The following is a 20,115-nucleotide window of genomic DNA, read 5'->3' as shown; positions in this document are numbered from 1 at the left end:
ACAAATCTAGTCCATGCTGTACTTGTAACTGGATGTGAAATCTAGTCCATACTGTACTTGTAACTGGATATGAAATCTAGTCCATACCGTGCTTGTAACTGGATATGAAATCTAGTCCATACTGTACTTATAACTGGATATGAAATCTAGTCCATACTGTACTTGTAACTGGATATGAAATCTAATCCATACCGTACTTGTAACTGGGCATGAAATGAACAACATAGACAATTTATCGGAGTTATTGTATTAAAACAATATAATGCCGATATACCTGTTGGAACCATATCGATAAAAATGTCGATTTTCAAGGTTCTTTGTAGCTCTTTCTGTATAACAGAAATCGATTTTAATTTAAACGAATCCCTGGTAAAAATCCAGTTTCACAATTTGACACCAAATTGCAATAGTTAGTGCATAGGTTCAGTGGCAGACTTTTGTGGGTTACAATGGATTTACGTTCAGTGACGTGGCATGGATTCCACAGACTTAGACACATAAGGTTAGTGCTAACGCCAGTACACCTTCACACCAAACGTTCACCATTTCTGTAATTGTGTCTAATTAGCCCTGTAATACCACGTGTTTTTCCTTACATACAAACATAACGTGGTCACATATTTATCATTATAACATGGCGGTGTATATGTTTGATAAATTTCGATATAGTTCATATATCTAACGTCAATTATTATTATCGTGTTTGTGGACATGGACAAAGTGACCGTACACCAGTTGGAAATTTTGTCCCGTCCGTTCGTACGTACGTACGTAATACGGTTTATCCGCTGGTCCAATAAACGATAAAATCAGTGCATTAAACAACTTCCTGTATCGAACAACAACTTCCTGTATTAAACAACAACTTCCACTTCCCGTATTTAACCATGAATTCCTTGTAGAATAAAACTTCCAACAAAGAACAAAAAGTCTGTACAATTAGTAGAAGACAACTCTTATAGTATTTATAAAAATTCTTACTCACGTGAGGAAAAAATATAAATAACCTGTACATGAAAAAAAAACTTGATTTTTTTGTTTGACAGTTTGGTTCGCGAGTGAAGACTCGTCACGTGTAAATAACGAATTCATTTATCAAGGACAACCTCCTCAGTTGAAAAGGATATCCTAAAGTAGAAACATCCACGGAAAAGCCAATACAGAAATATGAACATCGAAATTGGTTTGGAATGAGTGAGAGCTTTGTACAAACTTAAGCAATCAATTACTGTAACTAACCATTAATTTATTAAGGTGCCACGCAATAGATACGTCAAAGTGTCATATAGTTTACTCAAAATAGATATCAAAATCTTTTGAAAAGTGAAAAAACCGGAGACTCTACTGGAAGTTTGAACTTAGTTTAAGTTTTCAACAAAGTTGTCAGACGAAGTCATAGTTAAGAAATAATCAGTTTAAATAGTGTCTTGTTCGATAAGAGCTATCGCACCTTGAAGCCTGTAACTCTTAGGCCTTACACAATGATCTCGGGTTATGGTCTTTCACACGATTGACGGCGTGTGGAAAACAGCTTAAGGGCCTTAAAATGATACCGAATGAGACAATTCTTAACGATAATTTATGCATTTTTAGCACTTGATCTCTTTGTCGAAGAGCAGGAGCTCCTTTGTCATGGCCTAGCGTACGTCTGTCCATCCATCCTTTCGTACGTCAGTAAACAGTATCATGTTGTGCTCGATCATACTCTTGAATTGTTGTTGGTCATGAGAGAGAGAGAGAGAGACAGAGAGGGAGACAGAGAAAGAGAGAGAGAGAGCGAGGGAGAGACAGAGAGATTTAGTTGTTTGGTGTAATCCTCAGTTTCATGACTTTGTTTCCTGTTTTAAAAAAAAATTTTATGGATGTGAATTGACCTTTCTGCACCGTACTAAGTGACATTGTGACATTACTGTGAAGCCACTACTGTTCAATTGAAACAGCTGTCAGACAAGCTAAACTCTGTTTCAAATACCTACCAACTGGCATTGCAGTGCTAACGAAGTAGGCAAACATTGCTGTACAAACCTTGGCCAACTGATAATGAAACCATCCAGTATGATCTACGTGTATGTTAAAGCGTCGACAGCCTTGTGCCATCGGTCTGTAGTGTTTAGTGGCATTCACCCAAGTGAGTATAGAAATGAAGGACTACACAGAAGCACGAGATACATCGATATTGCTAACTTACGAGCTTACAGGTATGTTTACAAGCTGTGAAGGCATGTTTGAGCTAAGTGGTATGCGAGAAATGTGTACACTGATGTAGGGATACAAGAGAGCATGTTTGAACACATAATGATTATGGCAATATCAGAAAGTATATAAAGACAAGATGGCACCAAGCTGATAAAATTCTTTTTGAAGATTAAAGGTACCATTGATTCTGAAATAGCACAGAAATCACGAGGATGTTTACAAGTATGACAACATGTTTCACAGAATTAGAACGAACAGGTCTCTGTCACTCACGCCCGATATAAGTCATTACTTATTGATCCATTCGATTTCTCTTCGTTCTGTTCTGACTTCCAGCGTCCCTTTTTAAAATTTTTGACTGAATTCCTTCTGAAATACATCCACTTCCGGTTGACATTCTAGTGTCCCTTTTTATTAATATTGCAATGATTTTTTACGTCGGAAAAGATTCTTGATAGGAATTTCTCTAAACTTTAGAGAAATTCCTATCAAGAATCTTTTCCGTTAATACATATCCTAAGTGCAAACAAAATTCATTTCTACAGGTATTTTAAGAGACTTTACTAAAGTCTCTTAAAATACCTGTAGAAATGAATTTTGTTTGCACTTAGGATATGTATTAATATAAAGATATCAACCCCAATCAGGTCTACATTCAGGGTACCGAAGCCAAGGTCATCTTACTATGTAGGAAAATGTGCTGATTTTATAAGACTTACTGTGGAATTTGTATACAATGAAAATATCTAGTTGTTACATAATTTATATGCCAGCAACGTGACCGCTTTTCCAGGCCCTAAGGTCAAGGTAACTTCTGATGTGTTTTTTTTAATTAGCGAAAAGCGGTGATAACATTATTCATGGCCATGTCAACCAAGTGGTATGGTGCAGTTCAAGTCATTGCTTAACATACGTAGGTGTTTAATAGTAAGTTGTATTGTAAGGTGTTATATGCACGTATGATGTGTCACCATTCCATTTTGTCGGCCATTTGCATCAACCAGTTTTGTTCGATATATCGCGTCTTCTACCATGCAGTGATACTAGTAAACACTCACCAATACAACCTATTACATAAAAAACCGTGACAGAGTTGTTATAAAACGAAACTTGATTATATATTATTTATACTATCGTATAGTAATCTACAGTCAGTGGCGTAGCGAGGCCTTCATTCAATTGCATGCTTGGGGGTGCAGGGGCGGCAGCTGAAGGTATTTTGATAAAGAAAACATGTTTTCTCGAATTTTATTCTTGCATGCTTGAGCATGCAAGCATGCACGGACGCTACGCCACTGACAGTACTGGCCTGAGACAAGCTTTGTAATAACATTGCCGCTCTTGACATCGTACCATTACAGGGTCAAAGTACGATGCGGAAACATTGATGGACAGGGTCACACTCTTAATCGACAGGTCAAGTGGCGTCGTTGAACTCCATTATACTATACCAGTCTGTAGTGTTTATTAAAAATGTTGCTTTTTCACTTTCACATATATTCGCAGATATTTTCTCTAGCTCGTTCGAGAAGAAAAGATTGATGATTCAATATTGAATGAAATAATAATCGATTTCCTTGTTAGTTATTGTCTATCCTACAATATGTTCATTTCAATGAAGGTTATGACATTTATTTATCGGCGTCTATATTTACTAACTGGCATGGCCTCACCTACCCCAATCTGGTCAAGGTCATTGATGTAGCTCACCCCATGTCACGTGAAATACCCACGTGTAGAACGGTAATGAAAATAACAATGGGACATCGTGCCTTCCTAAACCGATTAAAGGACAGACCGTCACTTATGTACGGTAAATGTATGTGTCTTCATCAGACTGATTACGACCCCGGGATGCTGAGTAGGCGATTTTCAAGTAGGAATGTAATCAAATAACCATATGAACAATACAAGGATTAGACGTGAGGTTTCTATAAGATTCGGTAGAACTGAGTAGTTTGGCCAGACTCCGTATAAGTGTGAACTGTGTAAGGGAAACACTAGATATATATATTTTCTGTTTAAACTAAAACCGTGTTAATGATGATGACATATATCATTATTAATGTGTTTAACTCTTAGCGATTTAAATACATGACATAAGATCATCACCCCATATATCAGAAACGAGTTTAACCTGACTGATGACACAAAAACAGTTTCACAATGTAGATAAATGTATATCGTAATGCATACGGTTTGCTTACGCGGGTGCGGATGTTTTGTTACCAAAGTCCAGCATGACAGTGATACATTACCATTATATAATGACGGTAATTAGGAATATTTGCCTTTGTCATTTCATTTGTACAAGCAGATGTACACTAAATAGGTCAAAGATTATTACAGAAGTTGATTGTGAATCTGCTATCGTGATCAGTGTGACGACTGTGTATAGATAACTGATATGTAACAGAGAGCCTGGTATCCGTACCAGTCTGATTACTTCTGTGGATGTTGTACCTGCGCTGTATGATGGAAACCAGAGACTACATACAACATCATGACTGTAGGTTACAATGTCTTATTAATTATTTCTGAGGAAGACTATAGAATTTTACCATCTGTTGTAATTGATTTTCAGTAAAGATAGGGATTTCTGTCAGACATGCGACTGGATTTGAACCTATGAATGAAAGTGGGACTTAAGTTGACTCTGCTAATATACATGGGACGACTTTGTCCTACTAGAGGAAGTGGGACTTCATTATAATTCTGCTGTGTTTGTGGAAGCAAGGATGTGTGTGGGCCATACGTGGGACGAATCGGTCCTACTGTTTAAAGTGATATTAGGATTTATCCCGAGAACATGAAATTTGGACTGCTTCTACTGGGTGTGGGACGTATCAGTTTTACTAATGAATACATCATGCGGTACTGCAGTGTGTCTTACAGTGAAGTACTAATGGCTATTAAAACTGATGGAAGTGGAATGTGTTGGTTTGACGAAAGGAGGCGCAACATTTTTGGTCTTACGAAGGAAAGTTGGACGTGTTGGTTTCCCTTATGCTAATTGGACGCATTGGTCTTACTGGTGAAATTGGAATGTGTTACTCTGACTCAATTAAAATGTGGATGTGTCTGTCGTACAATGATTGGATATGTTGGTCTTCCTTATGAAAGTGGGACGTGATGGTCTTCCAACGAGAATGGGGCATGTTTGTCGTCCAATAAAAACGTGTTGGTCTGTCAATGTCTGAAAATGATATATGAGGTATAGGTCTGACTAAAAGAGTGGAACTCGTTGGTCTGACTAATGAAAGTGATACATGTTGGTCTGGCTAATGAAAGTGGGACGTGTTGGTCTGACTAATGAAAGTGGGACGTGTTGGTCTGGCTAATGAAAGTGGGACGTGTTGGTCTGTCTAATGAAAGTGGAACGTGTTGGTCTGATTTATGAAAAAGGGAGGTATAGGTCTGACTAATTTAGAGTGGGACTCGTTGGTCTGACTAATGAAAGTGGGACGTGTTGGTCTGGCTAATGAAAGTGGGACGTGTTGGTCTGACTAATGAAAAAGGGGGTGTAGGTCTGACTAATTAAAGTGGGACGTGTTTGTCTGGCTAATGAAACTGGGACGCGTTAGCCTTCGTATTGGTCTTGTCATAATGAAAGTAGGACTTGTTGGTATTATTGATGAAAGTGTGACGTGTTGATCTCCTAATACAAACGTGGCGTATTGTCTTCCTATCATGAAAGTGGGACGTGTTGGTATGACTAATGAAATTTGGACGTGTTGATTTGGCTGGTGAAAGTAGTACGTATCGGTCGTTCTAATGAGAGATGGACGTGTTGGTCGTTCTAATGAGAGATGGACGTGTTGGTCGTTCTAATGAGAGATGGACATGTTGGTCGTGCTAATGACAGTTGGACGTGTTGGTCGTTCTAATGAGAGATGGACGTGTTTGTCGTTCTAATGAGAGATGGACGTGTTGGTCGTTCTAATGGGAGATGGACATGTTGGTCGTGCTAATGAAAGTTGGACGTGTTGGTCGTTATAATGAGAGATGGACGTGTTGGTCGTTCTAATGAGAGATGGACGTGTTGGTCGTTCTAATGAGAGATGGACATGTTAGTCGTGCTAATGAAAGTTGGACGTGTTGGTCGTTCTAATGAGAGATTGACGTGTTGGTCGTTCTAATGAGAGATGGACGTGTTGGTCGTTCTAATGAGAGATGGACATGTTGGTCGTTCTAATGAGAGATGGACATGTTAGTCGTTTTAATGTGAGATGGACGTGTTGGTCGTTCTAATGAGAGATGGACATGTTGGTCGTTCTAATGGGAGATGGACATGTTGGTCGTTCTAGTGAAAGTTTGACGTGTTGGTCGTTCTAATGGGAGATGGACATGTTGGTCGTTCTAATGAGAGATGGACGTGTTGGTCGTTCTAATGAAAGTTGGACGTGTTGATCGTACTCTGAAATTAGAATTTATAGACATATAAAGAATGAAAGTTGAGGATATCACAACCAGTCGTCGGAGCCTGTTGAATTTTGAATGAAAACAAATATCCAGGCTGATGACGCGTTATCTTTCACCAGTAATTATTACGAGGTGTTTGAACGGGAAAGAACGTTTTCTTTCTGCTTTACATAATGTGTTAAGCCACTAGTGTACTCAATTTATTATAAAGCGGAAGTGGGAATGTTATGAAAATAACAGAAACACTTTTTAAGATTAAGTTAGTTCTGAAGGTTATTATCCCAAAATAACTGATAAGTATAGAACTGTTTAAGCACTATAAACACGTCGTTTATATAAATGTAGATAATAATGCGATGTTTTAAAACACATGTGAGGAGTTCCGCTGTCAATATTCCAGGTCTCGACTTTACTGTATGTATAATATTTTAATCCCTATACATAAACATCATAACGTGCATCCTGTATCTAGTTGTGTGTTCCCTATGTCGTTACTTTATCACATTCAGCCAGTTAACATTGAGACAGGACACTTATCAATAAATCTTTAATGAATCAAAGTAGAGTTCGTTGAGGACTTCTAGATCATCTATAGAAAACAGCGATAAGAACTGGTTTAAACTGAAATCGGTATGAATCACATTATGTAACGTGTGTAGAAACGTTTCTTCAGAAAATAGCACACGAGGATAGTGTACACTACAAAAGACTGGTTAAGCAGACACATGGATATGGGATATACACGGAGTTTTATGTTTATATGTGTATGTATCGTGTGCATTCTCACAAGCCTTTATAAAATGTGTGGTTTGTATATGCTTCAGTGATAGGTTGGTTATGTCACCGAGCCAAGTTATTGTCTTTTTGAACTGTGAAAGAACAGGAAAAACACGCATTCCTGTCAAGTTCCCCGACAAGGAATCGAACCCCGTGTAAAAATCGACCGGCTCTACCAACTGAGGCAAAGAAGCATGCTCTGTCAGCTGAGTGTCAGAGACCGTATTTAACACTATGTGCAAGCCACACCGACCCGCCAGCTGAGTGACAGAGACCGTATATTTTACACTATATACAAGCTACACCGACCCTATCTTTTTAACAGAACGATGAAAACTTCCCATCATCTTTGCAGCTTATATTGTGTTCTTGTGTTTGATTTGTGAATCAACTGTTAAAACTTTCTCTTGCAGGTTCTAAATGATTACGGTCACGTGGGACGATAAGAATAAGATGCAGCGGGAAGAAGAGGGCGCCCGGAAGTGGGTGGTTGTGGTGGCCGCTTTCTTCGTCCAGTTTATTATATGTGGGATCACGTACAGTTTGGGCATTTTTCATCACGTATTCCAACAGGTGTTTGAACACGATCACTTCGACACGTCATGGGCGGGTTCTATTCTTTTGTATGTGACCGCTCTTACAAGTAAGTAAATTACTGATGTTACTAACAATTCTGTTTTAGAATCTAATTTTATTAGGACAGTTTTCCTCGGTATGCACTCCAGATCTACAGTCAATTGTGGAATACCATTTTCACAAGAAACTGCCATTGGAAAAGTTATTGTGTATGCAATATCGATGATCGACTTGAAGGGATGACTGCTTAATGTCATGTGATGACATTGCTGTCTAGATTCTCAAGTTCCCTTAAACGTTAAGGTTTACTGGCAGTGCCATAAGGGAAAACGAGAGAGATAAATGCTAGTTGATTTAACTGGTTTTACAACTGTTACCAAATAATCGATTTACATAGAGAAAAGATAAGCAGATGAATATATAATCATCTTTAATGGTCACGACTTATGTTATTATGTCACTGCCTACAACGTACATGTCTATTGTATGACTGTATATGGTGTTGTTCAGGTTTGCTATGGCGAGATGGCATTGTTAGCTTTAAGGAAAGGTGAAACATTATGGTATTGTGTATGAAAGACATTGGGGTTATGTTGCTGTATGAAATAAGGCAAAAACAGCGTGTTGTTGCAAAACACACAACTGACAAAGGATAACTTGCTCTGCATTGTAGGTGTCGTTATGCGCTGTTTTATGAAGTCATTTGGCTGTCGGATCAGTGTGATGCTAGGTGGAGTATTATCAGCAACTGGCCTCGCACTGGGAATGGTCGTGACTGACCTCTACCAGGTTTACCTGACCTATGGTGTATTAACAGGTAAAATGATTATACTGGGGTAAATATATTCTCAGTAGCTTACTTTTGATTTAATGGAATCAGTTAATCAACGTAGTCAATGTGTATAGCTGTATTGTTATTGACATATTTACATCTATCACTTAACAATCAGACATTGCCCTCTCTAATGATAGCTCTGTGTGGATAATGATAACTCCTGATTGCCAATAATTCATACAGAATGCCAACCGACATTACCGCTCCTATCCTATATTAAACATGTGTGATAATACATTGTCCACACTACTGACCACTCCGTTGTATTGTAAGTGGAAAGCCATAACAACGACCGATACGATTTTTACGTCATTCAAGTAATTAGAGCGACCCAAATGACAAACATATCCTAAAATTGATATGTATCCAATGAAAATATATGTGTTATTCATATGCAATTTGCCCTTTGTCAAACATAGAACAGTATCATTTTCATAAAAGAAATCAGAATAGATTCTGCTAACCGCGGTACTATACTTAGTACCATTCTTCACATTAGCTATACCCCTGGCCAAGCACATTAGCTATACCCCTGGCCCAGCACATCAGCTATACCCCTGGCCCAGCACATTAGCTATACCCCTGGCCCAGCACATTAGCTATACCCCTGGCCCAGCACATTAGCTATACCCCTGGCAAAGCACATTAGCTATACCCCTGGCCCAGCACATTAGCTATACCCCTAGCAAAGCACATTAGCTATACCCCTGGCCCAGCACATCAGCTATACCCCTGGCCCAGCACATCAGCTATACCCCTGGCCAAGCACATTAGCTATACCCCTGGCCCAGCACATTAGCTATACCCCTGGCCAAGCACATTAGCTATACCCCTAGCAAAGCACATTAGCTATACCCCTGGCCAAGCACATTAGCTATACCCCTGGCCAAGCACATCAGCTATACCCCTAGCAAAGCACATTAGCTATACCCCTGGCCCAGCACATCAGCTATACCCCTGGCCCAGCACATTAGCTATACTCCTGGCCAAGCACATTAGCTATACCCCTGGCCAAGCACATTAGCTATACCCCTGGCCCAGCACATCAGCTATACTCCTAGCAAAGCACATTAGCTATACCCCTGGTCAAGCACATTAGCTATACCCCTGGCCCAGCACATTAGCTATACCCCTGGCCAAGCACATTAGCTATACCCGTGGCCCAGCACATCAGCTATACCCCTAGCAAAGCACATTAGCTATACCCCTAGCCCAACACATCAGCTATACCCCTGGCCAAGCACATTATCTATACCTCTAGCCCACCACATTAGCTATACCCCTAGCCCAACACATCAGCTATACCCCTGGCCCCAGCACACAAACTATGACCCATGGCTCTACACATTATCATTCTTACCCTTCACCTTGTCCTTACCCTCAATATTATCTAGTAGTGATTGTTGAGTGATGGCGGTTGAAACTATCTTGATATTGTTAGGTACTTTTCCCCCTACGTTTGTCATTTTCTTTTCGCACTGTTACAGGTATCGGTTTCGGTCTGGCGTGCACGCCTTCTATCATGATAGTGGAGCAGCACTTCTACGAGGGTCGATTTGAGGCCCTAAGTGTTGTGTTAGGAGGGGTTGGTGCCGGTATGATCACATTTCCAATTGTCATTCGTACCATGCTAGAATATATGGCATGGAGGGGCACCCTATGGATGCTAGCTGGGTGTGCTCTAAATATTTGTGTGTGTGGCGCGCTCATGAAGCCCGCTAAGAACGCCAAGGAAATGCATTTGATGCCCCTACTCTCATGCGTGCCGTTAAGGAACGTGATATTCTTGGGTCTGTGCATTGCTAACTTGTTCTGGAGCTTTGGATCCACGATAATCTACATGTACCTGCCATCCTATTCACTTGAGCAGGGCACGGACTTTGGGCTGTCCAGTTTCCTAATCGCGTGCGTTGGCATGTCTAGTTTTACGTCACGCATGATATTTGCCTTCATGGGGAACAATAGCACCTTGGACGATATGACGTCATTACTGTGTTCGGTTGGACTAGGTGTGGTAGTAACAGGAATTTGCCCATTGCTGTTTGAGGACTTTGCCGGACAGATTGGCTACACACTATTGTTTGGATTCTACAGTGGATACTGGACTACTTTCCTGTCACAAGCTGCACGTGAACTTGTAGGACCAGAATATATTGCCATGGGCAACGGCTACTTGTCATTTATGATCGCCCTTGGATCTCTAATGGGTGGACCCGCAGCAGGTAATTGGCACCCCATTTAACTCCTCAGAGTTTGTCTTTCCTGGAATACACAAACATCCACAATTACATTCTATGTCAATGAACATTTTATAATGAAATGTAAATCAAATGCATTGTATAATGAATTATAACTGTTTAGCACGCCAATCGACTCCCTTATCACGCTTGTTTTGTTGACTGTTATATGATTTTCTAAATTATTTTTAGTAAATAGGACTTAAACAATGACGATATGCTAATAAAATGTCTATTCCGATTTTAGGTCTGTTGGTACAAGAAGAAAATGAGTTTAAATATGTTTTTTACCTTGCCGGTAAGTGTCATTTGAATGTTCCAAAACGCAGACTAAAAATATCAGAGTAGATTTAATTAGCCAATTTTCCAGTCACTTCCTATATTTCATCACGTGAGGCCATTAACGTCACTGACATGTCCTAGTATAATGACAAAACAGCTGTATGATGCGGTTGAATTCATTATTTAGGTCCAATTTTAAGTTTTATTGGAAAATGTAAATCTTTTTTAAATCCTTATAAGCCCAATTTTAATACTTCTTTTCTGCGTTCTTTGTATGACTATTTGCTGTGATATGGTGTGATATTATTAGGACTTGCACTATGACAAGAATCAGAATCAATAACAATAGTTTTTAACAAACGAGTCAGCGATTCCCGTTTCTGTGGAATTGGTCAACACACGCTTACTGAAGTTATGTCAATCGAATCCTGGCATAGTTCATAATATACACACGTACTTTATGGTTTTTTTTAATTATCGTAAATATAAGACTTTCGAAATTTATCGACAATTCTTGGGTTTTCCTCATTCCCCTCATAGGCCCTCAGCATCTTTGACTAATCATAGAAGAACGAAATCTCTACATGTTGCAGTTAATATTTTTATTTGGCGCCATTAATTTGTTTGTGATTTGCATAATCTTGGTGGACCTACTGGACAAATACAATTTAATTAATTATATTTAACACCATATCTCGGACCAACTTTGGTAACAATTTTTTCGCCATTTTCAACAGGTTCCTGCCTATTGTGGAGCTCAATTATAATGATGTTATTCAAATATCAGAAATGTGGTTATCTGACCATGGGTAAAGAGCAAGAAGAACGACCTTCACACGAACAGAAGGTTCCCCTCGTCTCCATGTTAGAGGACAACAACAAGGAAAAGGGCATTAATCTAAACGAAAAAACGGTCTTCGTGTAAGTGGTAGCGTGATTGTGTTTGGTGTGACAAATAAGGTAAATGTAGTTTTTATCAAGTACTTCCGGTGCACTGATATAGCCGACCTAACATAAACCAGCTGTATGACGTCTCGGTTACGACAGGCGAAGATTTCAGTTTTAGAAAATTAATGCATTCAGTTGGTATTTGAAGTTGAACCGCCACTTTGTCGGTAACCGGGACTGTTCACTACAAATGGATTTTATACCAAGATCTAACACTGACCTCGGGAACGGATTTATAATACTCCTGCAAGTTTAAGGTGCTTGAAGCTGGGAAAAGATACCTATTTTATCAAGCTGTAGAAAGACAGCTGATAGACACGTGTTATCTGAAAACGTCACTACCTACTTTACATTATTACCGCCTGCACTTCATACAGCAAATCCATTGTATTCGAATATCATCATTGCTTATTCACACTATTAATGTTGAGTTGTCTATACAACAGCATATACGTTTAAGAGCAAGAAAGAAAATTAAGCAGTCATCCGCTGGTGACAAAACCGAGTATCCAGTTCACATCTGCAATAACATGGCTTCTAGACACGCTACTGCAATATCCTACCTCCGTCCAAACCTAACGCAAGAAAATATAGGACACTGTATTTCACTATACATATGATTTGTAAACTCTTCCTTCGAACTTATTTATATATATATTAGTATATCAAGAACATACCATTACAAATGCTGCGAGACCGATATTCCTTGAGGATTATCAAAATCACAATTGTATGTAAATAATATTCTCTGCTTTAATGAAGACAGTTTGTAATATCTTGGGGGAAAATACCAACTTTCAAACCTAAAAAAATCAAATTGAAAACTTCAAAAGGAACAAAAGAATCTATACACTTGAAAGTGCCTTCCCACTAGGCTAAGAGTCGTATTTAACAGGCAAATGTCTAATTTCAGACATGAAAATGGCGAAGCCAATGGAAAACCATAACATGGTAGGTTCTCTGTTCTATGGTAGCCATAGGTGTTTGTTGTCTGCATGCGTCTCCATACATACATAATGTATCTGTATATATATATTAGTTAGTATATTATATATACATGTAGTATTTAGTATGCTCTCTCCTATACTTAAATGTTACCTTTCTAACATTAGATGTGCTTTGTTGTCACGAAATGATTTGACAGACCGACCCGCATTATATCTACATATTACAGTATGCCTTTTAAACAAGACATATTTTAACGCCATTTTTTATCCAAAATAAACCAAAACAAATTAAAACTTGTGGCGTACTTTTATATTACTCATTTTCTAAAGTGTGCCATACCTTTGTGTCCTGTTATGTCTCACATTTAATGTTTAATCAGTGCAACATCTCAAATCCGATCACCTCTTGAAACCGAACGAAATAGCGTTTACTTTGTACACCATACCTATCTTGATATGTAACGTTACTTCCGAACTCGCCGAGCAATGTGCAGATTTCTTGTGCACTTCAGCCATTTTACCGAAACGGTTTTACTTGTCAAGCTTTTTCTTCTGTATTCAGTTGGACAAGTGTAGTCTAAATGCAGTAAGAGAACGGATGTAATGTACAGAACGGAATCGGTTCAAGAATACATCCGATTCCCGATCGGTCAACTTTCTTGACTCCTACAAATCGAAATATCCATGCCTTGTGCATGGTCGGTTTGGAGAAGTTATATCGTAGAAGATCACGCGCCATACTTTTGTGACCTGTCATTTCTCACATGTAATGTTTGCAGTAAACCCTGCGTCATATTTTGGTGTTCTGCCTTTTCTTTCATTTGATGTTCTGCTTTTTCTGACATTTTTTTTATTTATAGATGTCCTGTCATTTCTCACTGTTAATATTGAGAGGAAGCCATGCTTCAAACTTTAATGTCCTGCCATTTCTATCATTTAATGTTAACAGAAAACCATGCGTCATACTTTGATGCTCTGCCTTTTCTTACATCTGATTGTCTGCTTTATCATACAACATACTTTAATTTCATGCCTTTTCTTATGTTTGATGGTCTGCTTTTTCTTATATTCATCTTACATTTATTATTTATAGAAAACCATGTGTTGTATTTTAATGGCCTGTCAGTTCTTACGTTTAATGTTTATAAAAACTCATTCGCCATTATTAGATATTGTGCATTTCTTTGTTTAAAATTATTGAGTCCATGGGCTACATTTCAAACTTGTGCTTTTGGTAGCATCGAATATATGTTAATCCTATACTTAAAAAAGTTTGGTTATTAGCATCAAAAGTCCTAGAAGGACGAAACACCTTTATGATGTAGTTTAGTTCATTGCTTTATTCTATCGTATTTAACACTAAATTTGTATTTAAAGGTGTTTCACTTGTCTTCAAAGGGAATGTATTTTGTGGTGAATTGATGTCCTGTTCTACACAGTAGTTATGCATTAATGTCTCGGTAATGAGTCTTAGTTACCAATTTGTCAACGTTGAAATTATTTTACAGATGATTAGAATCCCACTGGGGCATTGACAGAATAACCGAAATAGATAAGTCCATGTTATATTTTTACCTTCATTATATCATTACAACGGTAACATCCGGCATTTGAGTACACGATTGTGTGGAAATAGTATCATAATCTTTCATAATAATTATTATAAGTCAATTTTATTACTTTTACTGAAAACCTTGTGTTTTCTTGCGTTTCAAAATTTACAGTTTTAGAAGTACTAGTCTAGGGATGTCAGGACGGTGACTCATATAATAGTAATAGGAATAAATCTTTAATGTCATACTTATATTTTGAATTCAAGTCAAAGACGATTGAATCATAGTTGCTTTCATCAAGGTCTTGTATTTGATTTGCCAAATCTTAGTTGAAGGGGAAAGAATTTTGAATGTTTCATTCATAAATTGGGCTTCAGATCAGTCAGATCTAAAATGAATTAAAGGTTATAGTATTATGCGTGAGCAAACTGCTTGAATATTCTGTTAATAGTTTTATGAAATGTTTCTGTTGATACTCTTTTACCGAATGAGTGTATAGGACAAAAGCGCTTGGCAAGCACAGATTGCCCAAATAGGCACAACAGCTGAATATTAGCCCTGCTATACACAAATGATTATGGCGACATGTTGGTAATAGCGTCGTCAGACATGTTTTACGTTAATTCCTTTTCTCAATGTATACGAAAATGATAATGTACTTGCGCAATATCATATATATGATTTTCATCATATCTGGCCCAAAGAGAACGCCGCCTTCAGTAGGATATTTGTAGATATTTTAGGTCATAGTTCAGACGTCAGTCACTACGGAAAACAATGCATAATTGCTAACATTCGCGGGGGGTTTGTTTTGTTATATTCGTGGTCAATAAAGATAAAGTAAAAACAGCATACGATTTCCGGTGATTAAAAAGCTGGGGAATTATATAAATATGAGTTAAATTTAATACAAGCGACTTACCAAAACATATCTTCCCTAGCCAAGGGTTCCCTCATATACACCCATTACCGAATTAGTGGAAAGGAGACGAAACATTGACTAGCGTTTGTTATAGAAAAAATATATGAAAAATCTCAAAATTGTAAGTACACATTTGTATAATCTTCATATTTTAGCTCATCCATCTGTATTTTCATGACTCATAATGTATGATTGTTAAACGTTGCCTAGCAAGATGCGGGAATTACTATTTCATTTTTGTACTTATAGTATATAATGTAATTGTGTCTACAATCACGCGATTTCTTTTGTAGGGAAGCAATGGTCACCTCGATCTGAAGGTCCAGGCGAGAAGGAAACAGATTCACAGACAATAAGAGGCATTCCTTTACTAGTCGACATGGCTGGACAGTCAATTGAGTGAAATAAAGAATGGTCGTGAAATGGCATGATGTGCAATTCATGCATATTTAGTATATCGCCATGACTGTGTAGATTGTAGCATTCCAGAATTGCTGTTTGTATTTATTATATATAGATATTTATATGGAGACCTGAAAGAAGTCAGAAACGTCTGTGATAAATCGAGTGTGATACCTATTACATCATGTTGGCCTTGACAGAAACAACTAGGCTTCCATAGCCACTTAGGAATTACAGAAATATTACCAGTGATATTTAGTATTGTCCTCGAAACATTGTATTATTACTAGTCTAAAAATTCACTATGTTCAAACGTGAGAACATATTGTACGGGATACAATTTTTAGATATAATCGACAGTTCTCTAATAAGGACAAATATTGGATATATCCTGAATTTGACCACCCCGTTTTCATCACTAATACGTTCGAACAGTTTTTCGGGACAATATCGGCAATTGACACAACAGTTCGTATCGCATACCTCTCCGCTAAGTTTGGGACCAATTTGGAAACAACTCAAATTTTGATAGTTTTAATATTTATCATCATTAATTATGCAGTATATTTGAGAGTACAATCACAGATGACCTAAATTTGGATTTCATTATCTTATCTGAGTTTATTGATAACGTCAGGTTGGAGGCCCCAGTTTAACCCAGGTGAGGTTAGTAGTTGATGTATAAGTAAACATATTAGCGATATGATGAAGGCTGACTGGAGCCAGACCTAAATCAGTAAAGTGAACAATCTTTTCCATGTACTCATCATCTCTACATAGGACCAAAGACCTGGAAAAAGGTCTAAAATCTAAATATACAAGTATTCCTGAAATCTGAAAAACAAAACTTCTGAGAACGCCGATAATGGTTACTGTTTATTACAAGATCACAGGCGCCATAAAATGGATCCACGGAGACTGATATGGACCAGAAATATTTCAGCAACATTTCTTTCGAGATGAATGACAAGTATAAACTTTTAGGTGTTAATGTACTTACACTCAGACCAGGGTTAACGATTCATTTCCAACAATCTGTACAGTATATTTGGAAAACCATGGCGTGGATCATTCTTGTTTTATACAGCTAGTCTCTATGGTGACACATGGTGGTACATAGAGATGTGTGTATGATTGTTGGTTGTCTATTTCATGTGTTTACTTGAACTTGTAATCATATTAGGTGTTGCTTTTATTACGCATTCATATTTTGTTAAATTAATATGAAGAGCACAGTACTGCTCTGTGACTTGGGCGGCTTGCCAAAAGTGCTTTCGTGTCCATCATAATTAAATATACGTTGGTGATTAGGTATGCTATCGTGAAGGGCTGTAGTTTGAAGCTTTTGATCGCCCAGAATTGTTTGCCCTTTTTTCTTATCCGTATATGAAATAAGTGTGATAATGAAGAGTACCATATACTACAGTATCATTATTACGCGAAACAATTTGTTAATAATAAGAATTATTTAAGGTCTGAGGTATGGTCCATTGTTAGAGGAAGTACCTGTTGCTACGGAATCATTAGTGTTACAAAGTTCGAATTATCAATGATGTAGGAGAGTTGTTCAGTTTTGGTTATCCTTCCATTCCGTGCGGTCCAATAGGGAATTTTTTAAACAATCCGAGTTATTCTGTAGATAAGATACTGCAAATAATATGTTATTCTTATACTTCACTTTCTCATCTTTACTGTTCTCACAGTCCGAGTAGATAGGATTTGATGTTCAGTACCATTATGACAATATTTTTCTCCATTCATACGTTCTTTAAACTTGTATTGTTAATATTTTTGTTGGTGATCTATACATGTTGCGAGGTTTGTCGTTTGAGGACTTTTATCCATGCTGTATGTGTATTGCAGTTTTTTTTATATATGGTCTTCTTGTATATGTACAGAATCGCAAAAGATAAAAATTGGTTTGATTTTCATAAACAATAGTTTATGTACTATTATGTAAAAAGTGCATGCCTGGCGGTAATTAACTGTTCAGTTTGTTTGTATAATCTGCAACGATCAATGCAATGTTCACAGTAGGCAGACCTCAGGAGATTATCACTGCCAAGCACTGCTGTGTAAAGCCTTCCATACAGCGCCAACTCCCTTCTGTCTCTACCATGGTTGTCGTTCTTTGCACCTACAAACGTATCGTAACGCTCTCTTGAATGTATAACATCTCCCTGCTCAATTTGGAGCAGTCTAGCGATGTTACTAAATTTGATAAAATGTTTTAAGATGAAGTTTGCTATTTGGTGAACTATTTTTATACTTCACATCATTTGCTTTGATTGGTTTGGTTTTTTCTGTTCATGTGCAAGTCACAAAATCTGATAAAATCGCTGTATTGAAGATTTTACACAACAGTGTTATAAACGCAGGAATCGACGGTATCATTTCTCCACGCTCTCTCTCTCTGTTAAAAAGGTGACACCAGTTTCCGTATATTCCGAATTGTGACAAAATCGATTTTATTTAACCGCAATTTAAAATTAAATGTTTCGGATTTTTGTATCCCTCTAATCCATTGTTTGATGAGGAAGCTATTGTTTGTTTAGGTACTTCGGCTTCGGAATTAGAGTGAGCGATGTAGGAATAGACTTCGATTATTAATACTTTTACTTTTGTAAATATGTCAAAAATATATGACGGATGTTATCTATTTGTAGACGTGTTATTTGTGTGTATATAGTGAATGCGTGTAAACAGATATTTGGATATGCACTGTATATTCTTATATTAGTGTATATCACTATGCTTAAGAAACTTTGTCGTTTTTTTTTTTTTTTTTGTCATTACCGAGTTGTCTGCTCTTTTTGTTAAGTCGTAAACAAGTAATTTGTTGTTTTACCTTTGAGCAATTGACAAGAAATGTGAATTGGACATTTGTATAGTAAATATTATCTCAGAGCTTAACACAAAAACTATACAATGTACATAATACAGTATTTTACTTTCTTCTCAATGTTTATACTGTTCGGAGAATTTGATGGGAACAAATGGTCGTTATAATGCTACATTTTTATTGTCGTAGACTACACCACAGTGTTATTGAACAGAAGGTTCGGGAATACTACACCAGACGGCACCAGTTAACTAACGTTCGTATTATGTTCTTGTTTTTTATGGTTTTACTTGAAATATGAAATGTGTCGATTCGGTTCGGGTACTTTAAGAGACAGCAAAAGCGATGTTTTTAGATGTTTCCCCTTACAACCCAGAAGTTCTTTTCCCCAGACAATATCCAAATTATTATTGGTGCCACTTCTTTTGCATTGTCTACTCATTGATTGTCTGTTGTAACGCCCCAGATAAAAAATATATCACCGAAAGTTATTAAAACTTGTCGGTTACGTAATAAAACACACGTTTGATTATTTATAAATTAAACAAGCAAGTAATTGAGTGCTATTTTAATTTAGTGTTAGATGTCGTTTCATTTTGTATCATTTTAAATAAGATGTGCCAGATGTGCATAAAGCAATTTAAGCATTTGTTCTAAAAACATGATTGTTATGTTTGAATAGTTCGATAGTTTGATACTGAGTGGTTCGGAAATGTTCTGATCATACGTTACATATATATTAAGATTGTTAGAGATGAATGTTACTGTTCTCAATTTCGGTTATGTAAAGTACAGCACATGTTTGGATATCATGGTGTCTATTGAAGTAAATCTTTCCCCGGAATCAATTGTGGTTTTTTTTCATTTATTTATTACTGATGTATATTTTATTTATTCTGTTATGAAGATTAATATTAATGACGCAACACAATTTATGTCACTTTCGAACATTCATGGGTCACGATCATTGAAGAGTATTACATATTGAACACCGCTGACTTGTGGAGACGAGTCGTGTAAGGAATTTATGAAATGTGTAGACAAGGGCAAACACAATACACATTGGATCAGAAGTGTAGGCAGACACGCAGAAGTACAAAAAAATATAATTATAACGAAAAGGGACTGGAAGCGTCAACACGTGTTCGTATTGTTAAAGATCAACATTTTGATAGG

The 20,115-nt window shown here is 37.4% G+C and overlaps 1 protein-coding gene across 4 annotated transcripts in view; it reads left to right on the top strand.

Annotated features, from left to right (window-relative positions):
- LOC132558779 (monocarboxylate transporter 12-like) overlaps window positions 1-19,787 on the top strand; it is a 30,677-nt gene extending 10,890 nt beyond the window's left edge. For 3 of the 4 annotated variants that reach the window (XM_060223380.1, XM_060223382.1, XM_060223381.1), the window contains exons 2-8: window positions 7,809-8,038; window positions 8,645-8,788; window positions 10,294-11,028; window positions 11,291-11,341; window positions 12,063-12,246; window positions 13,187-13,224; window positions 15,989-19,787. In XM_060223380.1, the coding sequence (XP_060079363.1) occupies window positions 7,816-8,038; window positions 8,645-8,788; window positions 10,294-11,028; window positions 11,291-11,341; window positions 12,063-12,246; window positions 13,187-13,220 (1,371 nt within the window). In that variant the 5' untranslated portion in view covers window positions 7,809-7,815 and the 3' untranslated portion in view covers window positions 13,221-13,224; window positions 15,989-19,787. The remainder of the gene's footprint in view (window positions 1-7,808; window positions 8,039-8,644; window positions 8,789-10,293; window positions 11,029-11,290; window positions 11,342-12,062; window positions 12,247-13,186; window positions 13,225-15,988) is intronic. The other variant, XM_060223384.1, reaches the window with a different exon arrangement.
- The last annotated feature ends 328 nt before the right edge of the window (window positions 19,788-20,115 follow it).

The sequence above is a fragment of the Ylistrum balloti genome, unplaced genomic scaffold (assembly GCF_031769215.1).
Source record: "Ylistrum balloti isolate Yb309-2 unplaced genomic scaffold, AGI_CSIRO_Ybal_v1 Utg370824, whole genome shotgun sequence".
Lineage (NCBI taxonomy): Eukaryota > Metazoa > Mollusca > Bivalvia > Pectinida > Pectinidae > Ylistrum > Ylistrum balloti.
This window is presented reverse-complemented; position numbering and strand designations above follow the sequence as displayed.